Source organism: Periophthalmus magnuspinnatus, chromosome 19 (assembly GCF_009829125.3).
Source record: "Periophthalmus magnuspinnatus isolate fPerMag1 chromosome 19, fPerMag1.2.pri, whole genome shotgun sequence".
Classification (NCBI taxonomy): Eukaryota; Metazoa; Chordata; class Actinopteri; order Gobiiformes; family Gobiidae; genus Periophthalmus; species Periophthalmus magnuspinnatus.
Genome location: NC_047144.1, coordinates 10,429,627 through 10,443,341, shown reverse-complemented (window position 1 = coordinate 10,443,341; position 13,715 = coordinate 10,429,627). Strand labels below are relative to the sequence as shown.

The 13,715-nt window shown below is 39.5% G+C and overlaps 2 protein-coding genes across 3 annotated transcripts; both read right to left on the bottom strand.

The window, feature by feature from the left end:
* Positions 1-6,936: 6,936 nt before the first annotated feature.
* Positions 6,937-9,486, bottom strand: dcakd (dephospho-CoA kinase domain containing). 2 transcript variants are annotated; one of them, XM_033985328.2, is made up of 5 exons: positions 9,166-9,486; positions 8,524-8,636; positions 7,925-8,128; positions 7,490-7,577; positions 6,937-7,235 (listed from the first exon to the last, which is right to left on the bottom strand). In XM_033985328.2, exons 2-5 carry the CDS (start codon positions 8,633-8,635, stop codon positions 6,950-6,952), a joined length of 690 nt encoding a protein of 229 aa, XP_033841219.1. In that variant the 5' UTR covers position 8,636; positions 9,166-9,486; the 3' UTR covers positions 6,937-6,949. The 2 variants fall into 2 exon arrangements, with proteins under 2 accessions (XP_033841219.1, XP_055085458.1); XM_055229483.1 differs by having other exon boundaries at positions 9,417-9,486.
* A 106-nt stretch (positions 9,487-9,592) lies between these two features.
* pus3 (pseudouridylate synthase 3) lies at positions 9,593-12,255 on the bottom strand. Its single transcript, XM_033985269.2, has 6 exons — positions 11,808-12,255; positions 11,233-11,513; positions 10,714-10,897; positions 10,482-10,591; positions 10,224-10,396; positions 9,593-9,898 (listed from the first exon to the last, which is right to left on the bottom strand). Exons 1-6 carry the CDS (start codon positions 12,090-12,092, stop codon positions 9,663-9,665), a joined length of 1,269 nt encoding a protein of 422 aa, XP_033841160.1. The 5' UTR covers positions 12,093-12,255; the 3' UTR covers positions 9,593-9,662.
* Between the last annotated feature and the right edge of the window lie 1,460 nt (positions 12,256-13,715).

Genomic DNA, 13,715 nt, shown 5'->3' with positions numbered 1-13,715 from the left:
GGAATTATGCAGGTGATGGGTCTCTAGAAAGTTACATACTGTACCTTTTTACAGCTTTAATTGCCAATTTATTGCAGCTATCCACTTAAAAAGCAGCTGCGTAAAATGAAGCTCCTCACTGATGTAAAAGTCCCACTAAAGGCATTATTTTCTAGGGCAAAGCTGACACAAGCACAGAAAATGCACATATGATGATTATGTTTGTTTTTTTACATTAGAAACCTGCTGCTGAGGAAACACGTGTGCTGCAAAAAAAAAAAAAAAAAAAAGGCGCATATTTTCCTCATGTTGAAAGCTTTACACCCAACCTGCCTTGTGTTGTGTCCTGCGGTGGAGGGGGGCAGATGAGGGGCACGATGAGGGGCACGACGTAGGCTCCAGCGTGACTCAGGAGCCGTGGCCCTCTTCCCTTTTGCCCCGTGAGTGCGCGGGGGCTAACGCGCGCGGACAGCTTGAGTCATGTGGCCCGGGACGCTGCAGTGCCGTGTTGCCTGTCTCTTCTCCTCAGAGATAATCACGGGACAGCTGCGGATGAGCGCTGACACGGGCCGTGGAGCAACAGCAGCGCCCCGGCCTCCTCTGCAGCGCGGTGAAGGCGGAGGGAGGGCAAAGGTCAAGAGCGCAACACTTGTTACGCACAGTCAGTGGCGCACGAGACGGCGCGCGCACGGGACGCTCGCTCGTGTGGTGTCTGGATGTATTTGTCATTAACGAGTCAAGTGAAGTTAAGTTTCCCTATGAGCCAGTAAAAGCTTCACACATCCTTTATTTCAATGCGGAATCTATTCACTGAGGTACAAAACTTTTTTTTTATTTGTTAATGTTACCTCACAAAAAGTTATTTGCTCTTGAATAGGACCATTTTGAGGAATTATGGGAGCCCCTCTTCCTTTTTTTTTTTTTTTTTTTTTGGCTCTTTGTCCTAATGGTTTTGGCTCTGGTCTACACTAATCCTAAAAATCAGGGGAAGTAAAACAAAGAGAATGAAATGAGATGAAGAGGTGAAAAAGAAATCTGCTGTAGGCCTATAATTATATGTGGCAGACATTAGGTTTAATTATCAGTGTATACATAAGAGATAGCAGGTTTCTAAATGCAGCTGTGCAAATCCTGTTGTTTTTTCAGTGAAATAAGTGAGAATGAGGGATTTCAGCTCACTTTCAGACAATACTTGTGCTAATTTGTTACAGTTAAACATGAGCTAATGCAGTACATATACAGCAGAGATAGTTTTTGGAAAGGAACAACAAAGCAGCAAAGTTCAAGAACAGCATTTACCCCTGAACTAATCGACTTTCACATTCAAGCTATATCCAGCCTAATCACCTTCGAGCCACAGCCAGTGCCTTGACTCAGGTCTGCTCATCATAACCTCTCCTTCCTCCTCCTGAAGCACTTACGTGTCTCAGGGTCCAATCAATCAACTAGTTCTCAAATAAGTGACACGTTTAGTTCATAAATTGTTAGTCTGTGCTGAGAACTGCTCCTAATTGCAAATCCATAACACAATCGGGCTCTTTGTGCAGTGGCCACGACATAAACTCACCATCAGTAAAAGAAATGTCCAAAAGCTATCTGACGGAAAGATGTCTACAGACTACAAGCACGAACAATATTACACACAAACTGGTCTGACTCCCTATTTTTTATCTGTGAATGCCTCTGTGATTCTAAATAACTGTGAGTGACTTGCATTAATTGGTAATTTACTGAAAAGCTACAACTGAAAAGCTTCACACAACCCTCACTGAATACAGAGCAACCAAAGCCCTCCAGGATGTATGCTCAGTGTAGCAAGAAAATACTAGCCCTGAGTCAATCATTTTAACTCCAAGTAGTTATGGAAAGAAATATTTAGAATTTCAATTACTGCAGAAAAGGAAGGCAAATTATGCGTACTACTAACTAATTGGTAGAGTAAATGCATTGTTACTTTAATGGAAGTCACCCAAGCAGAGGGAGATGGTAATATAAAGTTGGGCGAGTAGTAGTATTAGGACAATAGTAAACGGTCACATTTTTACATAGTGCTTTTTTAATTTCAAGGCAATCAAATCACTTTACATCACCGATTCACACATACACATTCATACACTATTGAAATCGTGATCTGACTCTAAGAAATGTATTGATTTTATTGGCATACCATCCACCTCTACTGCTAATACTACCACTTACTACCACCAAAATGGCAAAAAATCATCTGAAATGGAATTATTTGTATTAAGTTAAATTCCTCTCAACCACATTCGCAAGTATAATGGTATCTCTATTGTGTTCTTCTGACTGTCTTCTTCCTGTACCTCTCCTGGTGGCAGCAGGCGGAGACGGAGATGATGAAAACCATTCAGACAGGAGATTCCAAAATGTCGACAAACTGCGCTGCCCCGGGACATCTCCCTGAACGTGATGGTGAGATTATGGACAACTGTACCCCCCGCCATCTCCAAATTATGAGCTTTACCCCTGCAGAGAGGACACACACACAGAGGTTAAGACTCTTATAACAGACGAGGTGGAAAGTAACTAAATACAAAACTCATGTTACTGTAATTGAGTAGATATTTTTTTACACACTAACCCTAATGTGTGAGAAGTGATTACTGTACAAGTCCCATTTATCCTAAAGCACGGCCGTCTCTCTGCTGTCTCTGATCCTTTTTGTACCTACAAACACGCTAAAAATCTGCTCTGATTGGCCAGAGCTCAAAAATATGCAGACTGTGATTTCAAACTACTTCATTCATTTTTACACTGTTTGATGGATCATGTTTTGTATAAAAGTGTGGTGCAAAAAGCTTCTAAAATTGTTTAAAAGTAACTATTAGTACAAAGTACTTTGAGTAGTATTATTTTTATGTGTATACTTAACCTCCTGAGACCCCAGCTCTTGCATGACATGCTTTATTAATTTCTCTTTATTATTTGGGCTGACTGGGACCTGATGAGTGTAAAAACAAAGAATTATCTTTTTACATTATGTAGTTTCTGAGAAAAGTGATATAAAACAAATATCCTCATATGTGGACATTTTAATCATTTTGATAAAACATTTTAATAATGATTTGCAAAAACTATTTATTTAAGTGCCTGAAAACAGCAACATTTGTCCTGAATGTAAAAACAAAATGAGAAACAACAATTGTGCCTCTTGGAACAATGTGTCCCATGTAAAGAGCTGCTGACAGGAGCAGGAAGACATATATGCCTTTACAAAAAAAATAAAATAAAATAAAGATTCTGAACATTCTAAACTCTTAAAAATATTCTAAATTGAACATTTAATGCATTGTTGCTGTTCTTGTTGCTGTTATTCTTCTTTAAAAATTTGCATTGTGGCTTAACCCAAAATGTGTTGTCCACATGAGGATACCAGGTCCTAGGAGGTTAAATATGCACTATGTAACTATTCATCTGCATGCCTTAAAGAAATGTTACTAGTTTGCTTGAAATGTTTCACAGTATGGCATTAAACTTGTCTTTCTTGCATTGTGTGCGCAGGGTGACCTCTCCACAGATTTGACCTGTAACATGGCTGATAGTGTCACCGACTTAACTCATGGAGATGGATAGGTTCAATGTCATACTGTGGAACATTCCAAACATGCCAAATAACATCTCCATGGCGCCTAGAAGGACAGACGATCCACTAGAAAAGTTACAACCGCAACTGAGTCCATTATTATCCATATATCTGTACTTTTACTTAAGTACACAGTTGCCGTAGCATCACTGAGATAACTTAAAACATTCACCTTTTCACTTGACACCTTCAGAATTAAATCTAATTTATATTCAACGCCGCTTCTTCCCTGCCACCACCCCTCTGCGCCCAGAGGGTTCACACTTTACGGTACAGATATAGTCGGCCTGCATCTGGCCTCTGTGCGTCTGTCTGAAAGAAGAGACTGAGAAAAGGCACACTTGGAAATCTCTACACAACAGCTGGCTGCTCGAGAACGCATGCTACCCCCTGGATCACCGCGAAGCCAGCGTTAAAAGAGGCTACAGCTAAGAATAGAGCATCCACATCTCAACTGTAGGCTTTGGGGGTGAAAGAATCAAATCTGTAAAGTGTCATTTAGAGATCAGTAAAGTTATGAAAATGAAACCTCAACCTTAAAGAGCCCATATTACACCATTTTCTGATCTGTTATAATGTCACTTATACATCAAAACATACTGTACCTGGAGCTGTTTTGTTTCATAACACACTCGCCCTGGAAGTTCTTCTCTCAAACAGAAAACACTGTTCCACCTTGTGATGTCATGCGATCCACTGGGTTTTAGCACCTTCGCTAGAATCGTTTGGATGCTTTCAGCTCTGGAGTTGCCTGTCTCTGCTGAACAAAAGGTAAAAGGAGCTGTTAACTTGTACACTACTGCTTCATGACATCAAGTGGTGGAACAGCATTTTGAGCTTGAGGTTACTCAAATGTGTGAACAAAACAAAACAAAACACAACTCTGGGTATGTTTTTGATGAGGTAACAACATAGTAACATGGCTAAGCACTCACAATAGTCAATTTTACATAATATACGACCTTTAATATTGAAACAAAGCAACAATTTGGATAAAATAATATACCCAAAATTGTTATCTTAATTATATATTTTTAACTAATGGAAAGGGGACATAGTCATAAACAATCTTAGTACTTTTTTATGGATCTTTCTTGGTTCAACTTGACTTTTCCATTACATGTGTGAATCATAAATGTATAGGTCCCTCTCATTGTCTCACTAATGTTTGTGTATGATGCATCATGTGTCAGATTTGTGAAGCGTCGGTTGGCTGTCCCGCCCACTGCAGGCCCTTCACTTTACATTATTTCTGCAGTGATTTGACGCTCACATGGACCACACCGGGGGGACGTGTAGGAGCCAGGAGTGCCACATGAAGGCCAGAGGGGTCTCGGTGCCAGGATGATGTCACCACTGACTCCTATGGGTGCGCATTTTCATCTCAGCTCGTGTGGGCAGAGCGAGGACGAGGGAGACGTTCAGGAATATATGGAAAAGTGTATTGCATCGATCAGCAGTTCTCCTGGAGGACTTGCTCGTGACACACCTGCTCATTCAGTGTTTGGCTTTATGTATACTACTACTACTACTAAAGACATCAAATATATAAAGCAAGATGTATGGAATATAGAAGAAAATGAATATATTTTGATACAGATTCCTCAAAGTAGCCATCGTCTCCTATAGTCACAGCACTGCAAACACTTGGCCTTCACACTGTTTATTACAATCCTCATGAGTTAATTCATAGCTTTGATGCCTTCAATGCTAGAGTTATTAAAATAAAGAAGAAAAAACGTGAAATTAAAAAGGTTGTCCAAACACATAGGAGATTAAGGGTGTTTAGAGTCAGCCAAAATGTAATGTTGACATTTTATAGAGCTAGTATAGAATCTGTGCTAAGGTACGGAATATTCAGCTGGTTTGGAGACCTGACTGTCAAGTATAAATCGCAGATCCTTAGACTGGACAAATTGGCTGGTAACATCATGGGTGTGTTTAATCTGTTTGGAACACAGACCATGTTTGAACAGTCAGTTGTGAAACAGGCTCTGAAGATCATCAGAGCTCCCTCTCATCTGCTCAACACACAGTATGAGCTCCTGCAGTCTGGGAGGAGATACTAGGTTCCTTTATGTAAAAATAACTGGTATAAAAACGTGTTCCTGCCCCCAGTCCATAAAAATGATTAACAACATGGACTGTGCAAATGTGTGAAGCCTGAGAGATTGGATAATGTCCAGTTCCTTTTATTTTTCTTATGTCATGTCATGTTTGTATGTTAATGCCACTGACCCCGGCTCCAAGTCAGATTTCTCCATGAGACAGAAATAAATGAAAACCTGAAACCTGAAATAACTGATTAGTGCCCACTGTGGAAAAATGTTAGACTTATGCTGAATTAGAAAACGGTTGTTCAAAATAAATGCATGAAAAAAGAGAAATGCATTTTGTTTTAGATTTTTAAACTCTTGCGGTCTATAATAACCACAGTAAATAGTAAGATTTGTGATGCTATGTAAAGACGGTGTACTAAGGATTTTTTCCCCGTCGCTATGTTATGTGTTATAAGTAAATAAAGAGACATTATAGAAGAATATATTTAGTGTTTGATTTATCTTAGAATCAGCAACTTGTTTTAAAACTTACAAGTGAGTGTGCAAGAAAATAAAACTACTATCATTCCCAAGTTCCATAATACAGCGAGAACATGGCTCTGTCAAAAATCACATTATTAAAACTTCCAAGGAAATCCATATTTTAACCATTAGAAAACAGATTGTCAAATACATTGGTCTTCATTAGAGTCATTAACACAATCTTGACATTTCACCAAAAACTATTGCTTTTTGCAGCAATTAAGATTCCTCTCAGTATGAGCTGCTATTTCATCCAATTTAGCATGTTTGTGAGTGGGGACTGCTCTGGCATTTGGTGATTCAGGAGGTTATCTTAATAATTAAAATTGGAGCAGAGACTAACAGGCACCAAAGTGACTTCTTGACTACTAAAACTGAAAATAAAGAACAGCATTTTCTAATAATTGGTGCTTAGTATGTACAATCTATACAAGTTAATTCATAAGGTTTTAATGGTATAAAAGTGAGAGGTTGTAACTGTATGTGTTACTGATGCATATAAAAGGCATTTTTTCTAATAAAATGTAACAAAACATGTGATGTGTGAACTTAATCTGAAAAAGTTAGGTACTACTTCAGTTTGTCAAAATTGCACGAAACCCTTCACGCTAAACCATATTTGTCAGTGCAAGTTATGCTAATAATGTAGGTAAATCCGTATTACCACCGGTGCATTCGACACTAATCTCACAGTAAAATGTACTCAGTGCCTTAATCCTTGCTTCCCCTTATAGCCCTGATCACTTATTTCCTATATGAAGAAAAGAAAGATCCCTTTTAACTGTTAGGACAATAACATCTTGGCCGCGTACAGCAGTATCCCACCCAAACTGGCAGAAGCAGCGATGGCGATGACCCTCACTAAGAGAAAGTCCATGGAGTCCTCGAGTTTGGTGTGGAGCTTGAGGACCTGTCGATGGGTGTCCTCGCGGCTGCCCGAGTTCTCGATGACGTGGTTGGCCAGGCCGCGCTTCTCGTTGAGGGGCATTTGTGCGGCCACGCGCTGCTCTGCCTGCTCCTGGGTCAGACCGTCCCGCTGCATCAGGCGCAGCAGCTGAGTGGCAGGGTCACTGAAAAGGAACCGACAATGGGGGTTATTTCTGGTGCTGCTCGAGAGGCTTGTTAAAAAATATAGAGGCGCAGAGTCGAGCTAACAAGGAAGAGAAAGAAGCTGGAAAATGCAGCCAATAACTTAGAAAAGTGAAAGTCTAATGGGCGTATTGTGTCAAAAAACAAAATGCTTTTTATTTATCATCTTCAATTCAGACACCTGTAAACAAACAGTCTGGAGATGATGGAGAATGGAGGGAAATGAGGCGCTCACCAGTAAACTACTACAGTGTGGTTGAGGAACTGCGTGAGGCGTCGTGTCTCAAAGAGAAGGGCCACATCCAGCACCACGTAGCGGTAGCCTTAGGAGGGGAAGCACAGCGAAACAGATTTAATTAGAGGAAACACACTTTAACACTGTGGACTAAAATGTAACACAATTAGCTTAATTACTTTGCAAGAATAAACTATTTCTGTAGAGAAAGTCATCTTAACCTAAACTTCAAGATTTGCGACCGGGATGACTTAGTTGTTACTGTGTAATGACAAAGTTATTGCTGTTTCAAAACAATACCTAAAAATGTATATATTTTCTATTATCTGTAGACAGCTTGACAGCATTTCAAATCCATTGTGACAAATTGCCTGGCTCTTACAGTGCATTCACAGCTGGCTTTAATGAAGTGGGCAGAGACGACTCGTCACTCACCTCGGAGGAAGTAGAACAGTATCTGTTTAAGCATAGCTTTATGGATCTCTGGGTGCGTGATGGAGTTCAGCAGCTTCCTCTTCTCTGCATTACTGAAAATGAGTTGACCCAGCTTCTGCCTGTCAATCTCTCCATTTTCCAGTAGCACTTCTGAGCCAAAATGGTAGACTATACGGTGGTACGCAGGGGTATTTTGTTCCACAACTGCAACAAAAGATCAGTAATAAAGGTCTAAAATGCATTTATTACAAGACAAATGTGTCAAAAAGAATAATTACCAACATGTGCAAATACCAATTACATATCCCTCTACATAACTGCTCACCTAGTTGTGTGACCTTTTTATCCTGACATTAGTAAAACACTTGCCGCCAGTCAGCAAAGACAGCGGTGATTCATGTGCTCTGTCTCCGAGGGTCTGTCTTAACAAACCTCCTAAAGGCTCAACCTCTTTATGTCCATTACAACTGCTCCAGTAACAAGACATTAGACTATGAGTCACTCAAATATGGGATTTTAAGTCACAAGTATACGGTTTAATACAAAATATTGGAGTGCACAAATTTTACTACTGCATACACAACAGCTCAGCAGCTCACCTTTTCTGGCTACAACATCTGCATCAATAATAGGACAGCCGAGCTCACGCAGCATTGAAGACACAGTGCTCTTCCCAGAGGCAATGCCCCCAGTCAGCCCCACGAGGAACATCCTGAGAGTGAGTGAATTAAACAAATTAACACAATGAACATTAGGATACAAAATACACAATGTAGTATGAACAATAGATTTAAATACACATTAAAAAGCAATAAGTAAGTAAGTAAGAGTAAATCTACTTCCTACTTACTACCAGGGCTTTTCTTACTGGCTGGTGAGCATTAACCATTAAATAGATTAACTTTAATGATGAAGATGCAGATCAGGGATGTTTAGCAAGATATTATGAAAATGTCACTGTTATAATACACCATGTACTTGTTGCAAGAGTAAAAAAGCGCCCCCTGCTGCATAAATAATCAACTGCCTTGGGGCTGCATAAATAACTTTATGATTGACAGAAATAATAATAGCTTTTGAGGCAAATTTTCGCCATCTTAAAAGAAAAAAAAAAAAGAAATATCTGCGAATGGTTGCAGCAGACCTCCATAGGCATTTCTCAATCAATGAATGACTTTAGTTTTACTTCTTATGTTAGAAAGTATTTAGATCACAACACATAGGTTTATCTGTTGCTTTACCTTCAAATTGCAAAGTGCTCCTTCAGCAACTTTATTTGAGGAATCCAAGTAGAGTCCCTGGACCTGCAGGACTAGTACAGTATAACACCCAGTACAGTACAGCTATTATCAGGCTAAAGCTAAAATAAGTCAAATTCAGGTCACAACGACATCAACAACACGGCCAAACACAACCAATGCCATAACTAATTACCTACAAGAGTGTCAGCTTTGACTCGTCTGTTTTTATGTGATTTTGATATTCAACTTACTAACTTTAGCATTCACTCGACTGACAGCTAGCTACTTAGCCTCATAGCTTCAGCACACGGAACCAAAAAGTCCCTCCGTGTCGTTATGATAGCCCACAATAGTTCCGGCTAAAAATAACTGCAACATATTCTCATCACTTCGTTTATTCACATTAAACAAAAGTAAGAGCTCTCTGAAATAAAACCAACTCAAAATATATACATTGCAAGCATTCTGAGGCAATAATGTGAAAAGTTGTTGCCTTATTATTTATTTCTAGAGTCTGTTGAAGGACTAGAAGAATTGTGAATATGTTTTGAACGTTTTCCTTTGTAAACAGTTTCATCCCCGTTCTCTCCTTCTTCACGTTCCAGTCTGCCTCTTTTCACAAAATGATTTATCCTCGACTCCAAGCTCTCACAGCAGGGGCGCTCCAATAAAGGCTTATAATTTTTCTGTCTTGTACCTTCAAGAAGCAAGCAGTGGTTTGGTGGTTCAGCGCCTGGGGAACAATAAAACAACATGTACATGAGGGCTACGGTCAGAATATCAGAATAATTGTGACTAACAAACTATTAAAATGATTGTTGCCTATTTTAATAAACAGTTTATTTGTTATTGTTAGTACATAGGCATAAAACACACTCTCTGTCTAGAAGTCTTCAAATAGTTATTTCTATTGCACTGCATTTTTGAACCACATAAAAAGTAAAAAAACAAAAAACTAGTTGACTAATAAAAAAATATATATTGCTGACTACTCAACTACTGAAAGAATCATTAGTTGTAGTCTTACAGTACATGATTTTTTTTAAATGAATATCTACCTTTTGCTTCCAAATCCTGGAGCATCCCAAACAGGACACTAGCTCTGACTGCACTCTGTGTCCAGTGTTGCTGTAACATTGCCAAAGTGTAGTTCACTTCCTCCTTCTCTTGTGTCCAACTCAAACTGTCAAAATGACAATCGAACAGGACAAGCGGGTAGTCCACTGCCATGCTAGAACAGGTGCAGAAAATTATTAACAAAAAACAATAGCTATTTAACAAAATATAATGATGAATGATAAATTAAATATTCTAACTTGTATTGGGGCTTCCTGGGGTTTTTCGTAACATCCATCAGTTGGTCAATTATATCAGGATCTTCCAGTTTTTGCCCTATTAAAAGAAGCACTGCCATCATGCACCGCACCTGCCGAATCAGACAACACTGTATTTATGTTTTTATACGCAAATATTCTATCTAGAGAGAAATAAACGAAATATAAATACAAAAAACAACTTGTGGAAATTCAAAACTACGATTTAATTTACCTGGTGATAAAGGAAGGCTAGTCCTTTAATCTCAAAAATAAAGAGCTCGTATGGGTCTGTGCTGCTGGCTGTCTGTGGTTTAGCCGGTCTCACTGAAGCAGACAGAATGGTCCTCTCGAACTGAAGCACGCCGTTACCAACATCCATTTTACACAGGTTACGGAAATCATGTGTTCCTTCATATCTGTAAACGGATATGCAAAAGTTAAACAACCTGTCATTTCTTCCATAATTATCACAATGATCATATCAAACTGAAATGTTCCACAGTGCGGCCTCAAATCTATCTTTACTGAAATAAGCAGCTGGTTTCAACAAACAAAAAGGTCACATCTATGGAGCTCAGTAAACAGAAATATGAATACATGTTTTTAGCAATAGTAAAACTGAATAAAGATGTGGAAGTTTTACAACAAAACTGAGGAACATTAAAAGTATAGCAATGACATCTCCATGGAGACAAACACATGGCAGACCCTCTAACAGAAAGGTTACACAGTGCACCATTATTACACCCACCTTTTTGCAGCTTCAGTCATAAGCTCCACATCCAAGCACCCTCTGGGGAAATAGTATCTGTATGTTCTGGACTGACAGTCAAAACGTGCACTGAAGCCTTGTGCTGCGGGAGACCAGTCCAAAACCCTTATATCCTGAGGCAGCACCCTGTTCAGCATCTTTACATACGGAAGCTCTGGAAGTGTCGTTTTGTCCTCGGCTGCAGGAACACCCACATTTTCAGGAACTATCACGCCCAGTCCTCCACAAAACTGATTGGAACGCAAGTCAATGCTTATGACCTAAAGAAATAATACAGTATCAATTGCTTTCTGACTGGTATAACTTCAACCATGAACTGTGAAACTTTTCCTGCTGGTCCCCACAGAGATGTTATTGCTTTGCCTGGCATTTTACACAATATGGCATTACCCTCCATCTCCATAGCAACAAACAGGTGGCAGCAGGCCAAGTTACAGGTCAGATCTATGGTCAGATAATGCCATAATATAGAACGTCCAGGCAAAGCAATAACATCTCTATATAAACCAGCAAAAGGTGGTTTAGAGTGCAGGTTTAAATGTGTTTTAACAGACCTGGGAAAAGGCACTGACTCCTTTATCCGTGCGGCCACAGCGGTGATAGTTTGAACTCTGTCGGTCCTGGATGAGTCTTGTTTTGAGGAGAGCTTCAAACAGTCTGGCCTCCACGGTGTTGTCTGTATTCTCCTGAACTGCAAAGCCCTGGTAGTCCCATCCCAGATAGGCCATTCTCAGAGCCACATGTCGCTTTGGGTGAACTGAGAAGTCAAAAGGACGTTTCTTGCCTTCTTTCTTCTGTTTATTATTTGACTTGTCCGTCTCATCTTTAGCATCACTCATGTTCTTTGGTAAATCTCTGGCTTGTTAGCGAACTCTTACAACACTTTCGACACTGAATACAATCAAACAATAATCAGTATACCAGAATATTATAGTTATTCGAGTTACTGCAGTTTTGTGAGATGTTGTAGAAGTGTTTCCAGGATGTCTTCTGCTACACGCGGGTTCACGTCTTGATGCGGGACCGATATAAACGACGGAACCATTTCCGGGTAGATATTTTGGGAAATGTAGTTTATCGTTTATCAATGAAAAAACACTACAAACTCATTCAGTCGTCGTGCTATTTCAGTTAACGGTTCTTGTTTTGGTAAGTAAGCTGCATAGTAATGGTGAATGTAAATTTCCCGTGAAAAAAGTGTGAAAAAGGTCAGTGTTTATGGTTTATTATTCACCAAACTGAGCAAACTGTTTTAGTGAAATGGATAAGGGCTAGATTGGAAGTAGTTTTCAGTTTTAATTTAAATTAGTAATCATTTTGAGAAGGCTGACATGACACATTTTTCTTACTAGCCTTTATCTGTTACCTTTCTATGGTGAAACAGAGTCTCATTGCCTGACAACACTACTAATACTAGTCATATTGAAATGTTCTGTTGAAATTTACTGTTGAATAGTAAAAATGCAATGCTGATAAGACAGAGGGCGTGGCATGGGATTTACTTATTTGGGCAAAAATGTAATCCACAGGCTTTAAACATGTTATTGCGTGCACATACCCTTGTCTTAACTATGCTTATCACAAATCTTAAGCTGCTTTTAAATCAACACATGTATCAGTTTTCCTTTTATAGTAATGCATGTCTTGTGTTTTTCAGTTCCTTCACAGTGACTGGTAGCTCTCGCTCTGGGCGTCTGCTGCCATCCTTCTCTGAGCTTCTAACATCTGGTTGGGGAACAGCTGTGCGGGCCAACCCTACAGGCCAAAGCATGGACCAGCGGATTCACTGACAGACTGGGGAGCGGTGCTTCTACATTTTGGAGTTCCTCAGAGGTCAGGCCAGAGCGCTGCAGGCGGTCAAGCTACTTAGTCATTTCAGTCACTTGCTTTAGAGGAACAAAGCGCATTCTGAATATACCACGGCAAGATGTATATTCAAAACAAAATCTTATTGCAATGGTTAACAGTTGTAATACACCATGAAACAAAATTACCAAGATGATCACTTTCACAAGTTTTGGGGGATTATTTCCATGACATTATAAAAAAAAAGTCAGTTATGATAACACCTAACACATTGATTTGGGGTTTATTTGATAATGTGTCTTTTTCATGATGGTATAGAAATGTGCCTGGCCATGCAGTTTGCATTTGGGACTCTAGATTAATTCTTTCTATCGATATAGTATCACAAGCTTTGCCTACTAATTTTTAAATTTTCAAAAACACTTTTTTTCACTCACTCTAACTACTGTTGCTTCCAAGGCCCATCACAAGAGGGCTCTCTTAAACCCATAATGCCACATCCTGCCTCTTCTCTATTAATTTGATGGGAACAGCACACAAAACAATTACATTCTGTAGCTTTTAAACCCCTTTTCAAAACAGGAAGTCCCATCATTGCTACCATTGGCACAGAGGACAGAAAACACAAGCCTTGCCTTTGATTTGGCCCTTTTTCC